The sequence below is a fragment of the Lissotriton vulgaris genome, chromosome 1_2 (genome assembly GCF_964263255.1).
Source record: "Lissotriton vulgaris chromosome 1_2, aLisVul1.2, whole genome shotgun sequence".
In the NCBI taxonomy this organism is placed as follows: Eukaryota; Metazoa; Chordata; class Amphibia; order Caudata; family Salamandridae; genus Lissotriton; species Lissotriton vulgaris.
Window position 1 is genome coordinate 199,687,171 of NC_141686.1, and position 21,466 is coordinate 199,708,636.

At 41.1% G+C, this 21,466-nt stretch overlaps 1 protein-coding gene across 1 annotated transcript in view; it reads left to right on the forward strand.

Annotated features, from left to right (window-relative positions):
• The window catches only part of LOC147734919 (membrane-spanning 4-domains subfamily A member 4A-like), a 112,233-nt gene extending 91,105 nt beyond the window's left edge, over positions 1-21,128 (forward strand). Inside the window, exons 6-7 of the mRNA XM_086953686.1 lie at positions 16,399-16,518; positions 21,003-21,128. Coding sequence (XP_086809812.1) covers positions 16,399-16,518; positions 21,003-21,128 — 246 coding nt within the window. The remainder of the gene's footprint in view (positions 1-16,398; positions 16,519-21,002) is intronic.
• The last annotated feature ends 338 nt before the right edge of the window (positions 21,129-21,466 follow it).

A 21,466-nucleotide genomic window follows, 5' to 3' on the forward strand; every position in this document is an offset into this window, starting at 1 on the left:
ACATTTCGCTGGTGAAGTAAATATTGAGACATGTGAGGGACAAGAAAAATAAATGAAAAAAAGTGACTTCCAGATGAGACAAATTGCAACAGTTACGTGATAAAACTTGCAAGATATGCTGAAGGGGCCCCCCACACTCACATCAGTAGGGAGGGATTGAGGGGGGCCAGCCCAGTATGGGTAAGCCTGGGGCCAGTCGCACTGCGGGAGCATTGGGGGCCTCTGTTCCACCCCTGAACTGCAATAGACAACCCTATGTGTAACTGGGTGGAGGTCGATATCTATTACACTCAAAGAACCAAACTGCAATGTAAATAACACACCCTCAAGGGTGTCTCCAAGAGTGAGGAAACGAATATGAACCATATTGGAGAGTATAAATGCACACAAAATTAAGTCACAGGGCCCGAATCACAGAACTAACTTAAGACAAAATCCTAAACTTACTGCTTTTGGTATTCACAGAAGTTAGGATGTTGTCTTAAATTTGTCTTGAGACAGACTTAAGACAAAATCCTAACTTAAGTCCGTCTTAAATCTGTCTTCAGACAAACTTAAGACAAAATCCTAACTTCTGTGAATACCAAAAGTAGTAAGTTTAGGATTTTGTCTTAAGTTAGTTCTGTGAATCGGGCCCCTAGTTATTGCTTATGCATGTATTAAATGCCAAATCATAGCTGCCAACAATTGAAAAGAAATCCAGGGACACTTTTCAGCACAGGGCTGCTGCAGATAGAAAGTTATTCTTTGTGTACCTGTGTGTAATAAAGAGGAACAGTCTTTGCAACAGTATTACCCGGGACAGTCTCCAACTTACCGGTGCACTGTCCCTGCAAAAATGGGACAGTTGGCAAGTATGCAAAATGTGCCAGAAACGACAGACCTCACCTCTGAAAATATTTTTCAACAAGTAAAAGCGCAGACATTGAAATATGTGGAATACTGAATATTAGGAGAACTGGTAATCTCATTCGGAGAAAGGAGACTGGTACGCGTATTTCGTTTTCAAACAGGCCAGTGATTTACGAATAAATATTAAGGTTACGTATGAGCTGCTAGGCGTTACCTGGCTTGTTTTTCCAGCATGTAATCCCACATCAAAACAACTGACCTGCATCCTCAAAAAAGCCTTTCATGGTTTATTTCGATTTCTATAGAATATAAATCTTGTAACATAAACCCGTGTATTGAATTTTGCAGAAGAAAAGCACGTTTTACCTTTCAGAAACAGTTTAAGTAGGATTAGACTTGTGTTTGCTTGATAAACAAACAGAAGTGCAGTAAACATAAATACAATTGAAATTTAGCCTGCTTTGATTCACTAGTTGAGAAAAGTCATTTAAGAAGACCAGGAGGGCAGTGAAATAACAAATACACAGTAAAATAGCTGAATGTGTAGATAGATCTACTTACATAGATCTACTCACGTCCAGCCATCTGAGCGGCCCCTCCCCCATTCCCAACATCTAATTCCCAATAAAGATAAGGAGCCTCCTCCCATTGCCGAACAAAATAAATAGTCTGCAACTTTTAAACAAAATGAATCTTCTGTTTACAGAAGACCAACAAAAGAAAGACCGATTTACTCATGAATAACTAAAAAAAAAACTTTTCACAGCAGGGACACATTACGTTTTATATGGTGAAGTTTTCACTTTAACAATGCAACATTTTAAAACTAGGCTTATGTACTGGGAATTGTCCAATTCCATAAAAACGTATGAAATCCGCAGGTCAGTCTCCCCTCTCCACCTCTGCAAGTTTGTCGGAGGACATGCAAATATTTGCCAACCTCTTGCACCCCTATTACAAGTCATCTTAAAGCTTCAGCAACAACTGTCTGCAGCAACTCAGGAGAGTCTCAGTGCTTCCGTGCATGATAGGAAGGCAGGAATCTGCACTACGATTCAGGGTCAGACGGAAGTCCAGGTCTCAAGTAAAACAACAATCTTTATTGGCTAATGTTAGACTTGGCTTTTTCAGCAGGTTTACCCCCAGGCTTTTTGCTTTTTGGCCTACTGTTTTTGACTTTGCTTTTTTTGATTTTAGGACTCTGGGCACTTTGCCACTGCTATTCAGTACAAAACTGCATATGCTCTCCATGTAAATTGTGTATATGGATTGATGTTTCCTTGATTGCCTTATTTGATTTATTAAAAGTCCCTAGTACAGTGTACTGTGTGTGCTCAGGCCCTGTAAATAAAAGGCTGCTAGTGGGCCTGCAGCACTCATTTTGCCACCACACAGGCAGCCTTTCGAAGGTGTCTCAAACTTGCCACTGCAGTGTCTGCGTGCAGTTTTTACTGCTATGTCAACCTGGAAAGTCCACCCACTTGCCAGGTCCAAACCTTCACTTTTCTTACATGTACGACAGCCATAAGGTAGGCCCAATGTACCCCTGTGAGCAGCGTGCAGCTTATGTGAAAGATAGGACATGTACTGGTGTGTTTTACATGTCTCAACAGTGAAAGACTGTGTATTTCGTTTTTCACTATTGCAAGGCTATCTGTCCCACATGCTGACATAGGAGTTGCTTTGTAACATCTTACAATCATAATTTTCCATTGGGACAAGATAGAGGAATGGAGTTTAGGCTTTGGGAAGTCAGGATTTAAAAAGACATCTTTTAGTAAAGATGATTTTGATATTGTGTGTGTGAAAATACCACTTTAAGAAAGTGGATATTTTCTTGTCTAACCATCTATGTGCGTTTTGTGTATTAGCTGTCTGGGCTTTAGACTGACAGGGCTGGGTTGTGCACTCACACTAGACAGACACCAGGAGGGGGTTGGGAAGGTGGATTGAGATGTCCTGCCTTTCCTGGGTGACTTATAGCCAGGCTGAATAGACCTAGCTACATTTAAAGTAACGGGAAGAGTTGTTTGTTTCACCTGAATGGACTATGTCTGTCTTCCACATTGTTGTCTCTAACTACTAGAGTGAGCCTGGCCTGAGCCAGGCAAAACTGGATTATTTATGCCAGTGGAACTTTGGTTGTGCCAACTTCAATGAGAAATTTATTATTAAAATTGGAGCCCTCACCCCAGAACTTTAGATTACTGCTGGACTAAGGAACCTGCCAGGAAGAACAGCTGGAAGAGCTGTGAGGAGAGACTACCACGTTTGTGCATAGTTTGCTTGGTTGGCCTGCAGTTGCTGCTTCTGTTTTGAGCAAGGAAAAGACAGGACTGTTCTTTCTGCAACCTACCTATCTCCAAGGGCTTTATGTAGAGCTTGCCTTAGGTTGGAAGTCTCAGGGAAATCAAAGACGTCAACATCTTCTGGGTCTCACCTCTGGGACCGTGTGTTTCAGTGGCCAGAGAGGGAAACCGCAGTCTGATGCTGTCACCGAGACTTCCGGCGGTTCGTTACCTGAAGGCACCACAGGGGGCACCACCACACTTCGCACCGCCACCCTGGTCTCACTAACAACGACGTCCGCTGCAGCCACTGAGCTGCTGCTTGCACCGCGACCTACGGGCACTGCACTTCACACCGCCTCGCTTCACCAAAGTCACCAATGCCTGCACTGTGGTTTGGGGCATTGCTTGTAAGTTACACGCCCCCGTCCGACACCGCAGTCTTAGTAACTAACCTTTTTAGGTTGAGTGTTAGCGATGACCTGTTGTATCTCTCTCTGGGGCTTTGGCAAGCTCATCCTTTGCCATTGGCTGTTAGCTGCAGCATTGAGAAATGCTGGCTTCTTATTGGTCCATTTCTGACAAAGTCCCTCCTTTGTTTGTTTAGTTCTCTTTCCAGTGATTTCACTCTGGGAACATTTTAGTTGGCCATCACTAAGCATGGGCGGAAAATCCGTTCCGCTCGCGGATTTTGCGGACTTTCGGTAAATTCGCGATCCGCGAACGCTCGCGAATTTACCGAAAATCCGCAAATTCGCACGCAGCAGATTTTTTTTTTCTTGGTGATACAATTTTGCGACGCAATTGCGAACATGTAGGTGCGGCGGGCAGCAACAATCTCGCACTCGCAAAATTAGAAAATTTGCAATTCTGCACAAGAAATCAACTAGCAAGCAGCATAGACCTTCTGAAAATGATGATTTTTATCAGAATAACTCCTCAGGTTGACATTTGCCTGCCATTTTTTGGATTTGAGGCCTTTTGACTTTCTTTGGATCACTTTTGGATTAGAAATCAACTTTCACAAGTAAGTTTGTTTGGGGCATAACATTTGCTGTTCTGCAGAAAAACGAGTTTTGCTAAACTGAAAGCACTCAGCAGGTGCAAAAGTTCAAATTTATCATTAGTAACCATTCCCTGTAGTGCGTCCTGACTAGGGGCTCCTCCAGAGTTCAGTTGCTAGTTGCAACAATTGTATGACCCTGCTCTGGCCCTCACAGCCGGATCATAGAATAGCTACAAGTAGGCCACAAAAGTCCTGGAAAAATAAATTTGCAGATAAGGAAGCAGGTGCCAGACTGGAATTTTAAAACAGTGACACATTAATAAATCAACCCCAAATTAATTCATGTCAGTTGAAGCAGGGCAGGTGTGCTTGCTTTTTCCCCCCATAATCTACAGTGATGATGATGAACCAGAGGGTGGCATTGATGTACCAGAGGGTGGCATGGGTGAAACAGAGGGTGGCAGTGTTGAAACAGAGGGTGCTGTGAATCTGTGATGATGAACCAGACGTAGAAACAACATAGTCGCGACCGTTGCGTGGCGACAAGTAAGTTTGCAATTGCGAACTGTTACAAAATCCTCGCGAACAGGCAGAAACCCTTGCGAACACTATAAAAACAAAAAAGTCCGCAAATTCGCGAGAATTCGTGGATTTTGCGGATTGCGAGTTCGCAAATACGCAAATTCGCGAACGCCAGATTCGCAAAATTTGCCCATGCTTAGCCATCACAAAGTACAGAGTGTGATGGGCCTCTCTTCCGTCTTCCTATATGGTTTTATTTTGCTTTTATTGGCGGCACCCGCGCTTTAGTTAAAACATGTAAAGCTAAAGCGCAGGTGCCACAATTGCTTTAAAAGTAAAGCAGTCGGAGTAAAATGCTATTTTTTTTCAATTGCTTTTCTTTTGTAGCAATTGGGGCACCCACGCTTTACTTTTGGATGTTTAAATCTAAATTGCGAGTGCCGCATTGCAATATTTTATGTACATGGGTGTTGCTTTCACTTTACAGCGAGGCGCAATTGTCGGTGCTAGCAAAGCCTGTACCACACTCATGCGATCACAGGCAATAATACACGTACTTTGAATGTGGCACAGGCTTCGCTAACACCGACTAATGCTAAAGTTTAAGAAAATCTTTATTGGATATAAGAGTGCAATGAGGTAAAAAGATACAATATTGATATCCAAAAAACAATGCAAGTAAAAACTATATGAATAAGAAAAGGGAAAACGAGAAAGAGAGAGAGGAAGAAAAGAAGGGAAAAGGGGGGAAGAGAGAAGAAAAAAGGGAACTCAGCAAAGAAAGAACAATATCAATATCTAAAATGCAAGATGTTAAAAGAAAACTTGCAATATTCCAGAGAAAAGTTGTATAAAAATAGGGAAAAAATGCATACATAGAAACAGAAGCATAGGAGTAAACAAGAACATATCATGGTGGTTTGGGTACTTCTTCAGTACAAGGGGAGTGGAGCATGGAGGATTTGGCTGAGGAATCTAAGAAGGTAGTAATGGGTAACCACAATAAATCACGTTTGATAGCAATCGTAACAGGATAAACATATGCTCTATCTAATCTATGATTAAAACAAACACCATACCACCAAGCCTGAAAGGAGATGGACGACGTATCTTTCCATGCTTTGGTAATTTGTTGAAATGCTACTGCTAGGAGAATGTCAACAATAGAAGTGTTAGGCTACCCAGGAAAATATGTGTAAAAGAAAAGGGGAAATCAGTAGAAAAAATTGTATTAAGTTGTTGCCAAACTTTAGACCAAAAAAACACGAACCAGTGGACAAAAGAAGAGCATGTGTTTGAGGTCTGCCCATAATTCCGAGCAGGACCAACATTTGGAGGGAAGAGAGGAATTTATCGTATTCAACCTGGCAGGAGTGAGCATAAGGCGATTATAAATGAAAAATTATGTTTGGGTAGTACTGGCTGCTCTAGAAGACTTCCGTATCTTATTCCATATATCTTGCCACAAAGAGATAGAAAAAGAAACCTCCAAATCCAATTCCCACGCCTGTTCCACTTTCGACTTATCTCTGTCAGCAGAAGACTCATGTAATTTTTTATAAATCTGTGAGGCAGAAGAGGAGAATGACAAAAAGGATAAGGTAAGAGGAGAAGAGGAAGAATTACAAGAGGCGGAAGAGGCAAGAGAATCATAACTGGTCTGAACAGCAGCAACTAATAAATTGTATTTGGAAAGAAAGGACAAAGGAAGAGAAAAACGAGTTTGAAGGATAGAAAAGGGAATAAAAGTACTGTGCGAAAAAAGTTGATGAACCCAAAAAAGGCCTTGAGTATACCAGGCCTTCCAAAATAGAGTTCTATTATTGATTTTAATAAGAGGATTATACCAAAGAGGAGACTGTAAAAATCGTGTACGCCCATCATGACCATTCAGAAACATTGGAAGGAAAAGTTTCCTAGAATTCTTTAGAATAGGTAAAGACATCTGCTTTGGAACACGAGGTAATAAAACAAACTCCTTAAAAGAAAAAAGATGAAAAAAGGAGGATTCAATGTCAACCCACAGGGAAAAAGAGGCAGCATCGAGTAGTGATTCAGATAAAAAGGAAACAGAATGAGAAAGAAAAAAGGAAGTATGATACCATGAAAAATCCGGAAAATTAACTCCTCCCAGATGCTCGGGACGTCTAAGCTTAGAGAAAGACATTCTGGCTCTTTTATTTTGCCATAAAAAACTAGACAAAATAGAATAAATCGTTTTATAACATGACTTTGGAATAATAATAGGAAGATTAGAAAGGAAAAATAAAATAATAGGAACTAACATCATTTTAATGGAATCTAATCTCCCCCACCAGTATAGAAACAAAGGGTGCCATCTTGTCGTTGAATTCGTGAGACTGGTATGTAAATGTTTAATATTAAGGGCGACAGTTTCTTTGATTCAAGGAGCAAATCAGAGACCCAAATACTTGATTTTGGAAGGACTCCAATGAAAAGAGGAGACCAAAAAATCAGCATGAAAACAAAATGTATTAAGGGGAAGAATTTCACATTTATCGACATTTAATTTATAACCTGACACAGCCTCAAAATCAGAAATCTCAGAAAGGAAAGCAGGGACAGAGATTTGAGGGTTAGAGATGAAGAGGAGTATGTCATCAGCATAAGCAGATAAATTTACTTGTTTTTCACCATGAGAAAACCCAGAAATATTAGTATTAAGCCAAATTTTTGTTAGAAACAGTTCTAAAGCAAGAATAAAAAGAAGGGGTGAGAGAGGACAACCCTGACGAACTCCACGAAACAAGGGGAAGGAAGGAGAGATAAGACCATTCAAAAATAAAGGATCTAGGAAAAGAATACAATAATGAGACATAAGAGAGAAATTTAGACCCAAAACCAAACCATTTAAGAGAAGACAAAAGAAAAGGCCAATTAACCCTATCAAAAGCCTTCTCTGCATCTAAGGCTATAGCAGCCAAGGAGTGAGGCGAGGTTTGTGATTTACTAAGGACATTGAAGAATAACCGAGTATTATCTGAGAGATGACGACCCTTGATGAAACCACATTGTTCTTTACCTATCAGCTGGGGTAAAATCTCGTCTAAACGTAAAGCTAGAATTTTTACAAAAATGTTATAATCAAGAAATAGGTCTATAATTTTTACATAAGGTATGATCCTTATTGTCCTTGGGGAGAAGACAAATCAACGCCTCTTGAAAAGAGCCTTCCCATTTCTGAGAGGATATAAAGAAAGAAAAAAGTTAATATAATTTAGGGACAAGAAAAGTGAGAATAAAACTCAATGGAAAAGCCATCCGGGCCAGGAGCTTTCCCTTTTTTAAGAACGCGAATAGCCTCTAAAATATCTGCAGAGCTAATATCCTTGTCCAAGGAGGAGAAATCTACATCAGAGATAGAAGGAGAAGGGATGGAAGATAAATATCGATCAATGGCTGAAGACAGAGGGGGAGATTCAGGAGTATAAAGAGTCTGGTAAAAATTTGAAAACTCAACCAAAATATCCTCATCCTTATGAAGGATGGTATTAGAGGAGGAGACAATCGACTCAATTTTCATACGTTCTTTTTTAACCTTAAGGTAATTCGCCAACATATTTCCAGCTTTATTTTGTGAGGAATAATATTTTGCACTGGATTTAGGCAAAATTAAATTGGCAGATTCGGTGGATATCTTATTGAAGGGAAGTTTGGCAGTGATAAGATTATTAAGGTCAGACTGGTATTTAGATGAATAATATACATGTTCCAAGTGTTTGATGCAGGAAGTAAGAGAGGACATAGATTGCATGGCTAAGCGTCTCTTTTTGACGACATAAGAAACAATGAAGTCTCTAGAAGCAGCCTTAAAAGTGTCCCAAACCAATTGAGGGGATGTTTGAGGAGATTCATTGTCAGCAAAGAAAAGGGAAGCAAAACTAAAAAAAGCAACAAAGAAGGAAGTATCCAGAAGTAAGGAATTATTGAACCTCCATCTTCTATTACCTTTACTGGGAGGAAGTAAATCAAGCTGAAGGGAAACTGGGGCATGATCTGAAATTAAAATGGAACCAATATCAGAGTGAGTGATGAGTTGTGTAAGGGCTTTGGAAATGAAAAGATAATCTATACGGGATTGAGAAGAGTGGACTGGGGAAAAATATGTATATTCTTGCAAGGTAGGGTTGCACAGCCTCCATGAATCAACTAGGGACCTTTGAGAAATAACCGAAGTAAATTTAGCATGTGTTAGGGAAGGAGAAAATCGGGAGTTGGATTTACGGTCAAGGAAAGGGTCCATAATCATGTTACAGTCCCCACCCAAAATAAAATAATTATCAGTGTAATGCATCGCGGAAGAAAGAATGTGGGGCCAGAACAACTTATCAGGAACAGTAGGAGCATAAACATTAAAAATAGTCAATGGAATTTTGTTGACCAACAATGCTACAACCACCCACCTACCCTCCGTGTCATTATCTTGTTTAACAAGCTGAACATTCAAACGTTTATGACATAGAATAGCAACACCATTACGTTTTCCAGTCCCCGGTGAAGCAAAAACCTGACCCACCCAATTACGGCGTAGTTTAGAGACCTCAACATCTTTAATATGTATTTCTTGTAATAACACTATATCTCCTTTCAAGTGAGCTAAGTGGGAAATAACACGTTGTCTCTTAATTGGAGAACCCAAACCTTTAACATTCCATGAAATTACATTAATTGACATTTAAAATTCTAAGAAAAAGTTGAAACATATGAATAATAACCAGCAAAACAATCCAACAACTAGCGATAACCGGAAAAGATGCAGGTATATAAGAAAAAGGAGAGAAAAGAAAAGAAGACATAAGGGAAAGAAAATATGGAGATGTCATGTAAGAAGTATAGAAAAGTGGAAAAATGTCATCAAAGAAAGAGGAGAATGATGGATGAAAATGGAGAGAAAGATTTAAGAAACAAGAAAGTGAAGAAAAGAAAAGAAGAGAGCTGAGTAAAAGGAAAGGAAAAAATAGGAAAAAGGGTGCAAAAAGGAGACAAAAATAGAAATTCAATATAAGAACAAAACACATACCGTAAAAATGCACAAGTACTGGGGATGGAGGAACCATAAAAGAAGGAAGCACAACTGACCGAAGACCTCCACGAAGACGCGGCAAAGGGAGGAGCCACCAGGCAATTGAGGAGGAACAAATGAAAAACAATCTCAGGGACCACAAGACCAGCAACTAAAGGAATACAACAGAGAAAAATAACAAATATGTCAAACAAAACATGAAATTAAGACACAGCAGCTATATGACATAACATCTTTACGAAACAGCCAACATTGGGAGCAGGTCAAACAACCACAGGGGGCATCACCATGAAAGACAGTAAGACCAACAATAATCATGGCTGTGGTATGTACATCGATTCGGCATGACAGGAATCCAGGAACTGCTGTAAGCGAACAGGATCTTCATAAGATGTTGTGTTGTTATTATAAGTGACCCTAAAGATGCAAGGATGAAATAATCCGTAGCGGGCATTCAAGGCCCGTAAAACCGGTCTCATGTCCAAAAATCTCTTACGGCGATCTGAAGTAGCCTTGGCATAGTCTTGAGCAAAGAAAAGATTAGAGCCATTATACGAATTTTCCCTTTCTGTTTGGCTGCATGAAGGACTCGAAGAAGATCAGTATACTCCAGAAAATACAGGATGACACCTCTAGGTTTCATGGAGGAAGTGGAAGTTGATGGACGAGACGCTGGACCTAGACGATGAGCACGTTCAATATTCAAAGGAGGTGTAGTTGGAAGATTGAGAAGAGTGGGAAGAAAAGATTGAAAAAACAAAATTGGATTTGACCCTTCAAGATTTTCAGCAAGGCCATAAATACGTAGGTTATTACGTCTATTTCGATTTTCCAAATTTTCAACTTGCTGTTTGAGCGAAGCAATCTCTTTCTGCATAGTAGGAACCTGGACAATGACCGTTTGAGCTGAAGCCAATGAACCCTCAAGATCCACCACTCTTTGCTGTGTGTGAGACCAATTATCCTCAAGACTCTGGAGACGGGAATTAGTCTCTGACATATAAGGTTTAAGGTCTCGGATCTCCTCCAATATAAGCTCCATAGAAATAGTATTCAACATGCTTGTAGGACATGGAGGATTAGCTTTAGGTCTCTTCCCTGAGATAGCATTCGGAGACAAAGAGGAAGATTTGGAAAGTGGTTTTGTGGAGCGTAAACCAGGAGTAGCTGAACCCTTAGTGGTAACGTTATCCGATTGTGAATCATCGATCGTTTCTTGCAAAACACTAAAAGGGTTATTATCTTCCAAAGGCACATGAGAAACAGTGCGTTGTTGAAGGGCAGCAGAACGGTTGGTACGTGACGTTGCCATTGTATAAAGAAATCAACTGAAAAACGCACTGCGTCAAAAGGAGAAACCAGCACAAGACTGCTAATGAAAGGAGAATAAATGACAGGAAATGGCTCAACAATGACGCTTGCCTCTAGTTAATAGTAATCGGAAGCAAAACAAAATGCTATATAGAAGCAAGAAGAGGACATTGTAGAAACAGCAAGCTGCACATCTTCACCCTGAGGTCAAAGTGAGGAAAACATCAAAATCAAAATGACGGACACGTCCTGAGGAGAACTAGGAGAACTAGAAATATGCTATTCAATCAGCATAAGAGGCTCAGTAACCATATACGAATAAATATCCAGCATGTCAAAGGTGAGGGAGTCCAGTAGAACAAATGCGGCAAAAGACGGCAGAAAGATGCAACCAAAATGGCAGCCGCGGTTCAAACACGAGCCTTGAACTTGAAACTATGAAACTATGAAATACCAGTAAGGACAGCTTCTTGTGGGCTGGAAAGCACATGTAAATGTGCTGCGCACCTTCCGCCACACTTCAATACTGGTCCGGTAATCCAAGAAGGAAGAAGTCGCCTGGAGGAGCCCCCGTCACCTCACGTCGTAACGGAGCTCTCCGGATCTGCGGCCATCTTCCTTGGCGCCGTAGTCACTCCCCCCTAACACCGACTAATGCTGCTTGTTTAAAACGGTAACAGGTCTGCCACACATTAGGAGCGTTGCAGCTCGCTCTGCAGGCTTTTTGTTTAATTTTTTTTAAATGAGTTAAATACCGCAAACTCAACCGTCGCAGCGCCTTGGCTAAACAAACACACTCAAACCGGAAGCTGCTGATGAGGATATTTGCATAATATTGCTCTTGAATGCATTATTTCCGATATGAGTTCAAACAAGAACGTGGCCTTTCTTCCAGTGTTAGAGTCGGAAAAAGGGGCACTGTGGACCAGAATTGCTGCATATGGGGCAGTAAGCTTGCATTGAAAGCAGGAACATTGACTCCACTTTTTCGATGCAAAATGTTTTTAGCTGTGCCCAGCCAATGCCTGTTACTTCATGGGGATGTAAAGCAAGCGTGTTCCTGTTCGTAGGGTCCAGCTGAGTATTTTCAATACATTATACTATTTTTAATACTTTCGAAGAAGCGCTCCTAAACTCACATTTTCCCTCCTTGTGGTGTCTATATTTGAAATTAGATGAAACTGATGCACATGCAGTTTTGCAAATATTACATAATAAAGGTGACTTTAGGGTCATTATTATTAGCACCGAAACGCCTCCTTGGTGCTGCGTCTGGGTGTTTCTTTTCCAGCGCGAAATAAAATCACAATAATTAGGGGTTCGAGTGAAAACAACTTCAGTGATCGTTTCAGACAAATCATATAAAGAATACTTTGAATGAACCGAGGCAATGCAACAAATTGTTATTGGTTTATTTAGATTAGTTTCAACTAGGAAAGTGCGTAAAACATTTCGTCTGGTTTGAAGTTATGTTTAAGAGGTTTACATCAAACATCCTTGCTCTTGATTCATAGTCAGAGGCCTTGAGCTCTGCAGAGATGTAAAGCATGTTGAAAGTGACTCGTAGTGTCTATCCCTCAGTGTGCATGGTTCATCTGTCCCTCAGTGTGCAAGGTTCATCAGTCCCTCGGTGTGCAAGGTTCATCAGTCCCTCAGTGTGCATGGTTCATCTGTCCCTCAGTGTGCAAGGTTCATCAGTCCCTCGGTGTGCAAGGTTCATCAGTCCCTCAGTGTGCAAGGTTCATCAGTCCCTCAGTGTGCATGGTTCATCTGTCCCTCAGTGTAGTGTGCATGGTACATATGTCCCTCAGTGTGCAGAGATCATCTGTCCCTCAGTGTGCATGGTTGATCTGTCCCTCAGTGTGCATGGTTAATCTTTCCCTCAGTGTGCTTGGTTGGTCTGTTTCTTAGTGTGCACGGTTCATCTGTCCCTCAGTGTGCATGGTTCATCTATCCCTCAGTGTGCATGGTTCATCTGTCCCTCAGTGTGCATGGTCCATGAGTCCCTCAGTGTGCATGGTTCATCTGTCCCTTAGTGTGCAGAGCTCATCTGTCCCTCAGTGTGCATGGTTGATTTGTCCCTCAGTGTGCATGGTTAATCTGTCCCTCAGTGTGCTTGGTTGGTCTGTTTCTTAGTGTGCACGGTTCATCTGTCCCTCAGTGTGCATGGTTCATCTATCCCTCAGTGTGCATGGTCCATCTGTCCCTCAGTGTGCATGGTTCATCTGTCCCTCAGTGTGCAGAGCTCATCTGTCCCTCAGTGTGCATGGTTCATCTGTCCCTCAGTGTGCATGGTTGGTCTGTTCTTCTGTGTGCTTGGTTGGTCTGTCCCTCAGTGTGCGTGGTTGATCTGTCCCTCATTGTGCTTGGTTGATCTGTCCCTCAGTGTGCTTAGTTTGTCTGTCGCTCAGTGTGAAGGGTTCATCTGTCCCTCAGTTTGCAGAGTTCATCTGTCCCTCAGTGTGCATGGTTGATCTGTCCCTCAGTGTGCTTGGTTGGCCTGTTCCTTAGTGTGCACGGTTCATCTGTCCCTCAGTGTGCAAGGTTCATCAGTCCCTCAGTGTGCATGGTTCATCTGTCCCTCAGTGTGTATTGTTCATCTGTCCCTCTGTGTGCAAAGTTCTTCTGTCACTTAGTATTGTGGGGGCGGGGTAGGTAGGAGGCTATTTTTAAACAAGCATTTGCAATGCAATAGGTCTTGCATTTGCAAAAGTTTGAGCTATTAGCATGATAAATGACAATGCCTTTTATTTATGTGTTTTAAAAACCTGCAAGCGATGCGTAAACATGCACTTTGTACTTATAGTTGTTGCTTACTGTCGTAGTATGAGGTCGACAAGAGGCCAGGTTGTGGTTCCAAGATGTAGTTTATTAGATTGTTCAGTTACAGTGCTGATAAGGTAAGTAGCAAATATAGTAGGTAGACCAGTAAGTAAGTTAGTATGAAGGACCCACCAGGAGCAGCTTCCTTCTGCTCAGCCTGGAGTCAACTGACTAACATGAGTTACCCCACATTCTGTGACATCATACAACATTCTAAATATCCTCAGGCTGATCAAAGAGGGAAGACAGGGTGGAAAGGAGGAAGACAAGAAAAGAACTTACAACACTTACAAGAAGCAAGGCTAGCAGTAAAAGAGGCTCAGTTACTGCCAGCCTTGCTTCTCGTAAGCAACAACAATAAATACAAAGTGCCTGTTTCTGCACTGCTTGCAGGTTTTCAAAATGCATAAATAAAAGGCATTGTCATTTACAATGCCAATAGCTCAAACTCGGGCAGATGCGAGACCTATTGCATTGCAAATGCTTGTTTAGAGTGTGGTGATTTTCAGACACCTAGAAGACTTGTGCTTTGTGATTCCTTCTCATAGTGGCCACTTTCAAAATAGACAGAGTCAGACGTATCTTGGTTTAAGCTGATCAGATTCTGCTTTTTGCAGAATGAAAATGTCCATAATCCTATTGTGGTCACCTAAACAGATGTTTTTTCCTAAAAGTAAACTAATAAGTTCCATAGGGCTAGCAAGCATGGCAAGAGAGCAGAATATGAAACACAGATTCTAATTGAGAGCAGAATATAAAAAACACATATTCTAATTGGGTAATACAAAGCCTGCATAACTAGTTTGTTCCATTAACCTGTCAGGTGTAATACCAAGTTAAGGTTACTGATTCCTATGAAGATAGTATATTATCCAACAGCAGCCCCTCCATTAGCATTAGGGTAGAGGAGCATCGCACCACCCCCCTCCCCCCCCCCCCACCACTGCCACCGCCGCCGCAAAGGAGAGAAAATAATTTGTAATAAAATGCATTTATTACCATTTTATTTTTCTCTTTCACCAGTCGAGCCCTGTTTGGGGGTAGGGCCTCTGCTGCTGACTGGCAGCAGGTAAGTGGTGCTCACTCCACCTGTTTACACTGCACAAGGTATTTTGTCCGGCTGTCTATCGACGGCCAGCCTGACTTGTGCAGTGTAAACCTGCCTGTCTTAGACAGCTAGGTGGGGAACAGAAACAGGCCCCCATTGCCTCCAGGAGCATCAAGGCAGCCTGCTCCAGCCAATCCTGGCTCCTCTTTCATGCTGCTCTCTGCAAAATGAAGGCAGCGTCAGGATTTGAGTGGAGAATTCCCCTGCTGCAGTCAGAGCGCCGAGGGACTCACGAGGACAGGAGGAGGCAAGCCAGCGGAGGTAAGTGCATTTTTTATTTTTCATTTTAATCAATTTTCAGCATTGCCTCCAACTTCAGAGCTCTCAGTCGTGCTTCGTTATAAACACTGGGCCCGATTCACAGAACTAACTTAAGACAAAATCCTAAACTTACTACTTTTGGTATTCACAGAAGTTAGGATTTTGTCTTAAGACAGACTTAAGACAGACTTAAGTTAGGATTTTGTCTTAAGTCTTTCTTAAGTCTGTCTTAAGACAAACTTGAGACAAAATCCTAACTTCTGTGAATACCAAAAGTAGTAAGTTTAGGTTTTTGTCTTAAGTTAGTTCTGTGAATCGGGCCCAATGTTTATAACAAGCCATAACTGACGGATACATGCGGCTGGTACCCTAAATATTTGGGTGGTTCCCCTACCAAATGTTTAGGTTGCCAGCCACCACTGATGCTATCTTCTTAATTCTGGATCTATAGAAAGCATACAAAATACTTGTTGCATCCAAAAGCATTCACAATCAGAAGAACAATAAGAAGCATTGCAAGCTAACTGTAGCTTACCCCCTTAATAGCCCAGAGAGTTGTTACATTTTCAAGCGAGTGTTGCCGCAGGATTATTTAGCAAACTCCAAAGTTCAAGATCATTTTGCAGGATTAGCGCTAGGATTAGGATAAGAGTCCGGAAAACGTTTAGTAAATTAGTGTAAGGGTTAGGATTATGAACAGGGTAAGGGCTACAGTAAGGGAAGAGTTTGATGAAGGGTATAGTGTCAAGTTAAAGATATGGGTAACTATTATGATTAGAGACTGGGGCTTAGATGTATTTGGGATGGGGTTAGGGAAAAAACCTTAAGCTACAATTAGGGCAAGGGGGTAGTGTCAAGTTTGGGGTTATTGTTAGGGTTGCGGGTAGAGTTATGATTGGGTTACCGTCAGGGAGTCTGACTTATGGGTTACATTTAATAGTTATGGAAAGCAATGTAGTTATGGTTAGGGATAGAGGTTAGGTTTCATGATTGAATGGAAAATGCTAGAAATGTTTTAAGTTGTGGAAAAATTATTGCTAAATGTATCTCACTTTTTCTATTTCCCATTTGAAGATTACATGTTATCACTAAACGTTTCTCACTTTAAGTGCCTCGCTTAAAGATTTCTCACTTTATTGCTGGATTCCCACAAAGGATATTATGTTGTTTCTGTCTTTTCCAGGCAGTCGTGAAGGGGATTGAGGGTCTGCTTCTGGTTCTCATGGTGGTAGAGTTCTGCATCTCGATGTCCACCTCCATATTCGGCTGCAAGGCTGTGTGTCGCGACTCCAGTGCAGACGTGGTAATAAAGTCGACTCATCCGGTCCTACTGTCTCCTACTCCATTCACCACTTCTTTCCATTGCTGTAATAATGATATAGAAATGCAACTACTGGTAACATAGGAAGGGCATTTCTTGTCTATATTAGGAGTGGTGAACCTGTCAGATGTACTACCAAGTTAATAGAAACTTATTAGTAAGGTTGATAGGTACGTTGATGCTGGGTGTAGGAACTATAGTTGTTGATGATCAAGACATGACAAATATCTGTTTATGAAAATTAGACTGGGAACTAATAACTGGGAACAAACAGTGCTACAAACTGGCAAAACTTTTATAGTAAACACTACGTAAAGATAGGAGTCCATTATAATTAAGCAAACGATTACACAGGTATGGATTGGAATTACTACTTTAGTAAAATCTACCTTCCCAGGCCTATCTTCCCCAGTGTTTACTTTTTAATGTATGTGCACGTGACCTCACCTGTGTGAGCTGCTGTTCGTGGGGTACTTACCTACCTGAGTTCGGAGGTGTCATGACAGTATCTCAGCTTACGTCCGCTTACTCTGCAGAACTCTTCTTCATGGAGGGGCAGTGATAGCTCTAAAAATTTCCCTGATCCTCCAAAGTTTGGATAAGGGATTAAGGAACAAAGAAAACAAAGAACACATTACTGACTGTCTTATTCATCTATAGTTGTAGATGAAAGAACATATGCTTGCTTAATTTTTGCTAAAATACAAAAAATTGTCAGGAGGCAGCATTAAAGATGGTATTTTGACTTTCTTATGGACCCTAATATTGGTCTCTGAGAAAAACAAAAAATCTGAACTTTTGGGGATCATCTTGGTCAAGGAGCAATAATGTCAGTGTCAAATTAAGAATGAGGTCAAAAACAGAAAGCTTCAACTACCTTTAATTGATAAAGTTCTACTTCTGCTGCCCGCCAACCAAATGACAGAACTAACCAGAGTCCTAGTGAGGGCTTGGTTGGACAACCACAATAAAATATACACCGAACCCAGGCAGTGGCCTGAAAGAAAGAAGGTAGAAAGAAGGTAGTAGTAGAGACAACAGGATCAAAAGAGTTCTTTGTCTAATGAGAACTAAGAGGCAAAGAAGCAATCTTGAAGAAATATACTTGCTGGATTCTCAGTCCAACATGAAATGCACCCTATAGTCACAGTGAACTGCTATGGCCCTCATTAACAGTAGCCTGAAAATGTGTGGTAAATCCTGTTACTGCGCCCATAGGAAAAATGAGTTTTGTGATTAAAGCTGTATCAATGGATAAAAATTGGTGGGGCAAACCTGGCAATATTTACGGGGGTAAATTGGCAAGTGAATACCGCGTTCTGTGGGTTTTGTTCTGGTAAGCATCAAAATCCACATGCTATTCACCCGTTTTAGGGGCGAACTCATAAAGGGCGATAATTATTGCATCCAATAAATAAGGAACACATCGGTGTCAGCTTTAATCTGGTGCAATAATTATTACACCAAACACTGGCCCACTTGGAAGGAGGGACTTAGTGCGACCAATCTGTAGTAACTAGTCTGCCTAGTAGTCAAGTCAAAAGAATGTTTTCTGAAGAACCAGCCAAGACATATCAGCACCCTCCCATATCTGGCATGGGCTGAAATTGAAACTTTACCGCTGGGTCCAAACCTTAACCTGGCAAATTCGTTGGACCGTTGTCATGATGGTTTCCTGAGGAGCAAATTAGGTGATGTCTTGTGCATCAAAGAAGCATGACATTCTCAAGAAACAATTGAGCAAATTGAAAATGCTGGAGTGTCTTGATGATGCTCTTAAGCATATGTCTGGCACTTACATATTGGTTAATCATAATCAACCGATGCTGCAAGCTTTTCCAGGTGTGCTCTTTACAAAAAAAATTAGAAAATATCCCTCTTACAATCCTATCAGGGGAGAGGAATCCACCTCAAGCACCTGAACGCAGTAGTGTAAGAGAAATTGGTGTAAATACAGCGGTCCCTGCTGTACATGGTATATGTTAAATGCTTGTTTTCAAATAACCCAAGTGTTAAGGCTGAACAATAACCGAGCATCTGCTAAAAATTATCAGAAGCTCCATTGGCTCAAAATTCAGTAAAGTACTGAAAGCAGTGTGTTTCTGATAGGAAATTCAGAGCCAGCTCTGTCCTCGGACACACCCAGTGAGCTGAGCAAAAATCAGTAAGATTTTGGGGAAGTGGGTGTCTCAATACAGAGCCCAAATCTGGCTGGTTGTAAGAGTGGCAGGTCAAACTGTTAAAACAACATGCCTTTTCAGCAATTCTAACTGGCCACCCTTACCACCAATATGGATAGTTGTCTTTATTCGAACCCTAATGTGTGGGTAGTCATTGGGCCACCTTTAGCATACCAGGGCGGTGCAGACACCCAGAACACAAGCTGTTTTCTGTGAAGCATCGAATGTATATATTTATACTTACTTTAGATTTGTTTTTTGAGTGCTCGGGGAGAACACAGATAACATTCTTTCATAGTCACATTGGTGGCCCTGAGTGGGTATCCATGGTAACCATACCCTTCTCCCCTAGTAGCACCAAGGAAGATAATTAGGCTCACTTTCCCCTGGACATTGCTGAGTGCTTCACACAACTGGCTACCAACTTTATTCAACAATATATTTATAGTTTTTGTAAATTTCTCAGTCTACAAGTGGCAATCTCGGAGTGTTCTGGTGATAAAGAGCCAGGCATGAATCACATTTTATTAGACAAAATAAACTGGGGGGCATATTTATGAAAAGGTCGCACGGTGCAGCACTGCAAGTCACCTTGCTGTGTTGTGCTGCTGGACTGGGAAGGGGCAGGAATGCGCTGTATTTTCAGGAATAAAGTGCAGTCCTGTCCTTGAACTGATGCCGTTTTAGCAGCCTAGCGGCAACGCAGGCATCCTTGCATCATGTTACAAGGGTGCCTGAGTTGCTTCCAGGATTGATTTTGTGGAGGAAGGTGCATGAAACCTACACAAAACAATCCTTAGAGGTATATTCGTTTATCTTTCTATGTGTACTTCAGAATGCAGCACACATAAACAGTGGAAGTAACGAGGAGAAATAAAGATATTTCTCCTCACTAAGCCTCTCCTGGGAAGGCATATCTTTTTGTCTCATTCCCAGTTCTAGTACATCTGGGAATGCCTCAAAAGCCATGGGAGTTGCCTAGAAACACCCATGCAAAGCCCATGTTTCACCTCCCTGGTGCTGAAGAAGGCAATGCAGCGATTTATGAAGCATTGCTTTAGTCGAGATTTATGAAGCCACTCAGGGCCCCCATAAAGTGGCCTTGCGTGGCTTCCTTAATCACATTTTTAAGTTGTATTGCTCTTGCACCACGTTGCGTGGTGCAAGAGCAACGCAGTTAGGCTTGCAAATATGCCACATGGTGTAAAGGCTGTACATGGCTTTTCTTCTTAATGTAGTTTCAGCTCCTTGCTCTTTATCGTAGCTCTACAGCAGCATATTTGAGGCTGTTGAGTTGAAAATGATTGGACAAGTGTTACTTCCATTGATGATATAGATATATCTTCAAGGTACGCAGAAGTGCAGATAAAATAGTACATTTATACTTACCTACATATACTTACCTGCTCGATATGTTGACAGTGGATATTCTGGACATAATATTACAGTAGGTTGAAAATATAAACTCAATGGGCCCGATTCACAGAATGAACTTAAAACTCAATCCTAAACTTACTACTATTTTGTTATTCACAAAATGCACTTACTCATTTCGGTATTCACAGAAGGCACTTACTCATTTCGGTATTCACAGAAGTTAGTAGTCCTAACTTTAGTACTCCTAAATGCCTTCTGTGAATACCGAAACTCTTAAAATTAGGATTTTTCTCAGTTTAGGAGTCCTAAAGTTAGGAGTCCTAACTTTAATTCTACTAAATTGAGAAAATCCTAATTTTAAGACTTTCGGTATTCACAGAAGGCATTTAGGAGTCCTAAAGTTAGGAGTCCTAACTTTACTACTACTAAATTGAGAAAAATCCTAATTTTAAGACTTTCGGTATTCGCAGAAGGCATTTAGGAGTCCTAAAGTTAGGAGTCCTAACTTTACTACTACTAAACTGAGAAAAATCCTAATTTTAAGACTTTTGGTATTCACATAAGGCATTTAGGAGTCCTAAAGTTAGGACTACTAACTTCTGTGAATACCGAAATGAGTAAGCGCCTTCTGTGAATACCGAAATGAGTAAGTGCATTCTGGGAATACCGAAATGAGTAAGTGCATTCTGTGAATACCAAAATAGTATTAAGTTTAGGATTGAGTCTTAAGTTCATTCTGTGAATCGAGCCCAGTATTTTTACATATACGTCCTAATGCAGAATGGGTTGTGTATTTAGAGATGATGATGCTCACAAATGCATGCTAGTGGCAGAAATGCAGACTGTTAGAAACAGAATCAACAAACTTCCATTTAACCTTATAAAACATTATCTCCTTTTCTTCCATAGGCGGTAATCATCCACCACAACCACCCGAGCGTTCAAGCAAGCTGTCCCACAGTTGCACCTGCATCACTACCACCACCACCACCACCACCGATGTACCACCAAAAAGACCAGTTTTACTTTGCCTGAAAGTGAAAAGTGAAGGGATGAAATCAATTGAGAGTATGAAAAGGAAATGAGGACTTTTGTTACTCTTTTTTTTCTCAACAGGTACATGTATTTAGATTGTTATTTGCCAACGACGGTAAATAAATCCACTGGAGAAATGTAGCAATTCATCACAATTGGCTTAGGTAATATTGGCAGCAAAATTACCACCGCTGGTCATTTCATTAGTGCCATTGTTAATTTCATTAATCATAGTAATCCACATTGCAGAAAAAAGGCCTGCAACTAATGGAATTGTTTGCCCTGTAAAAGATTGACACTAAGCTGATGTTAAAATGAGTAAAACCCATACACAGGTT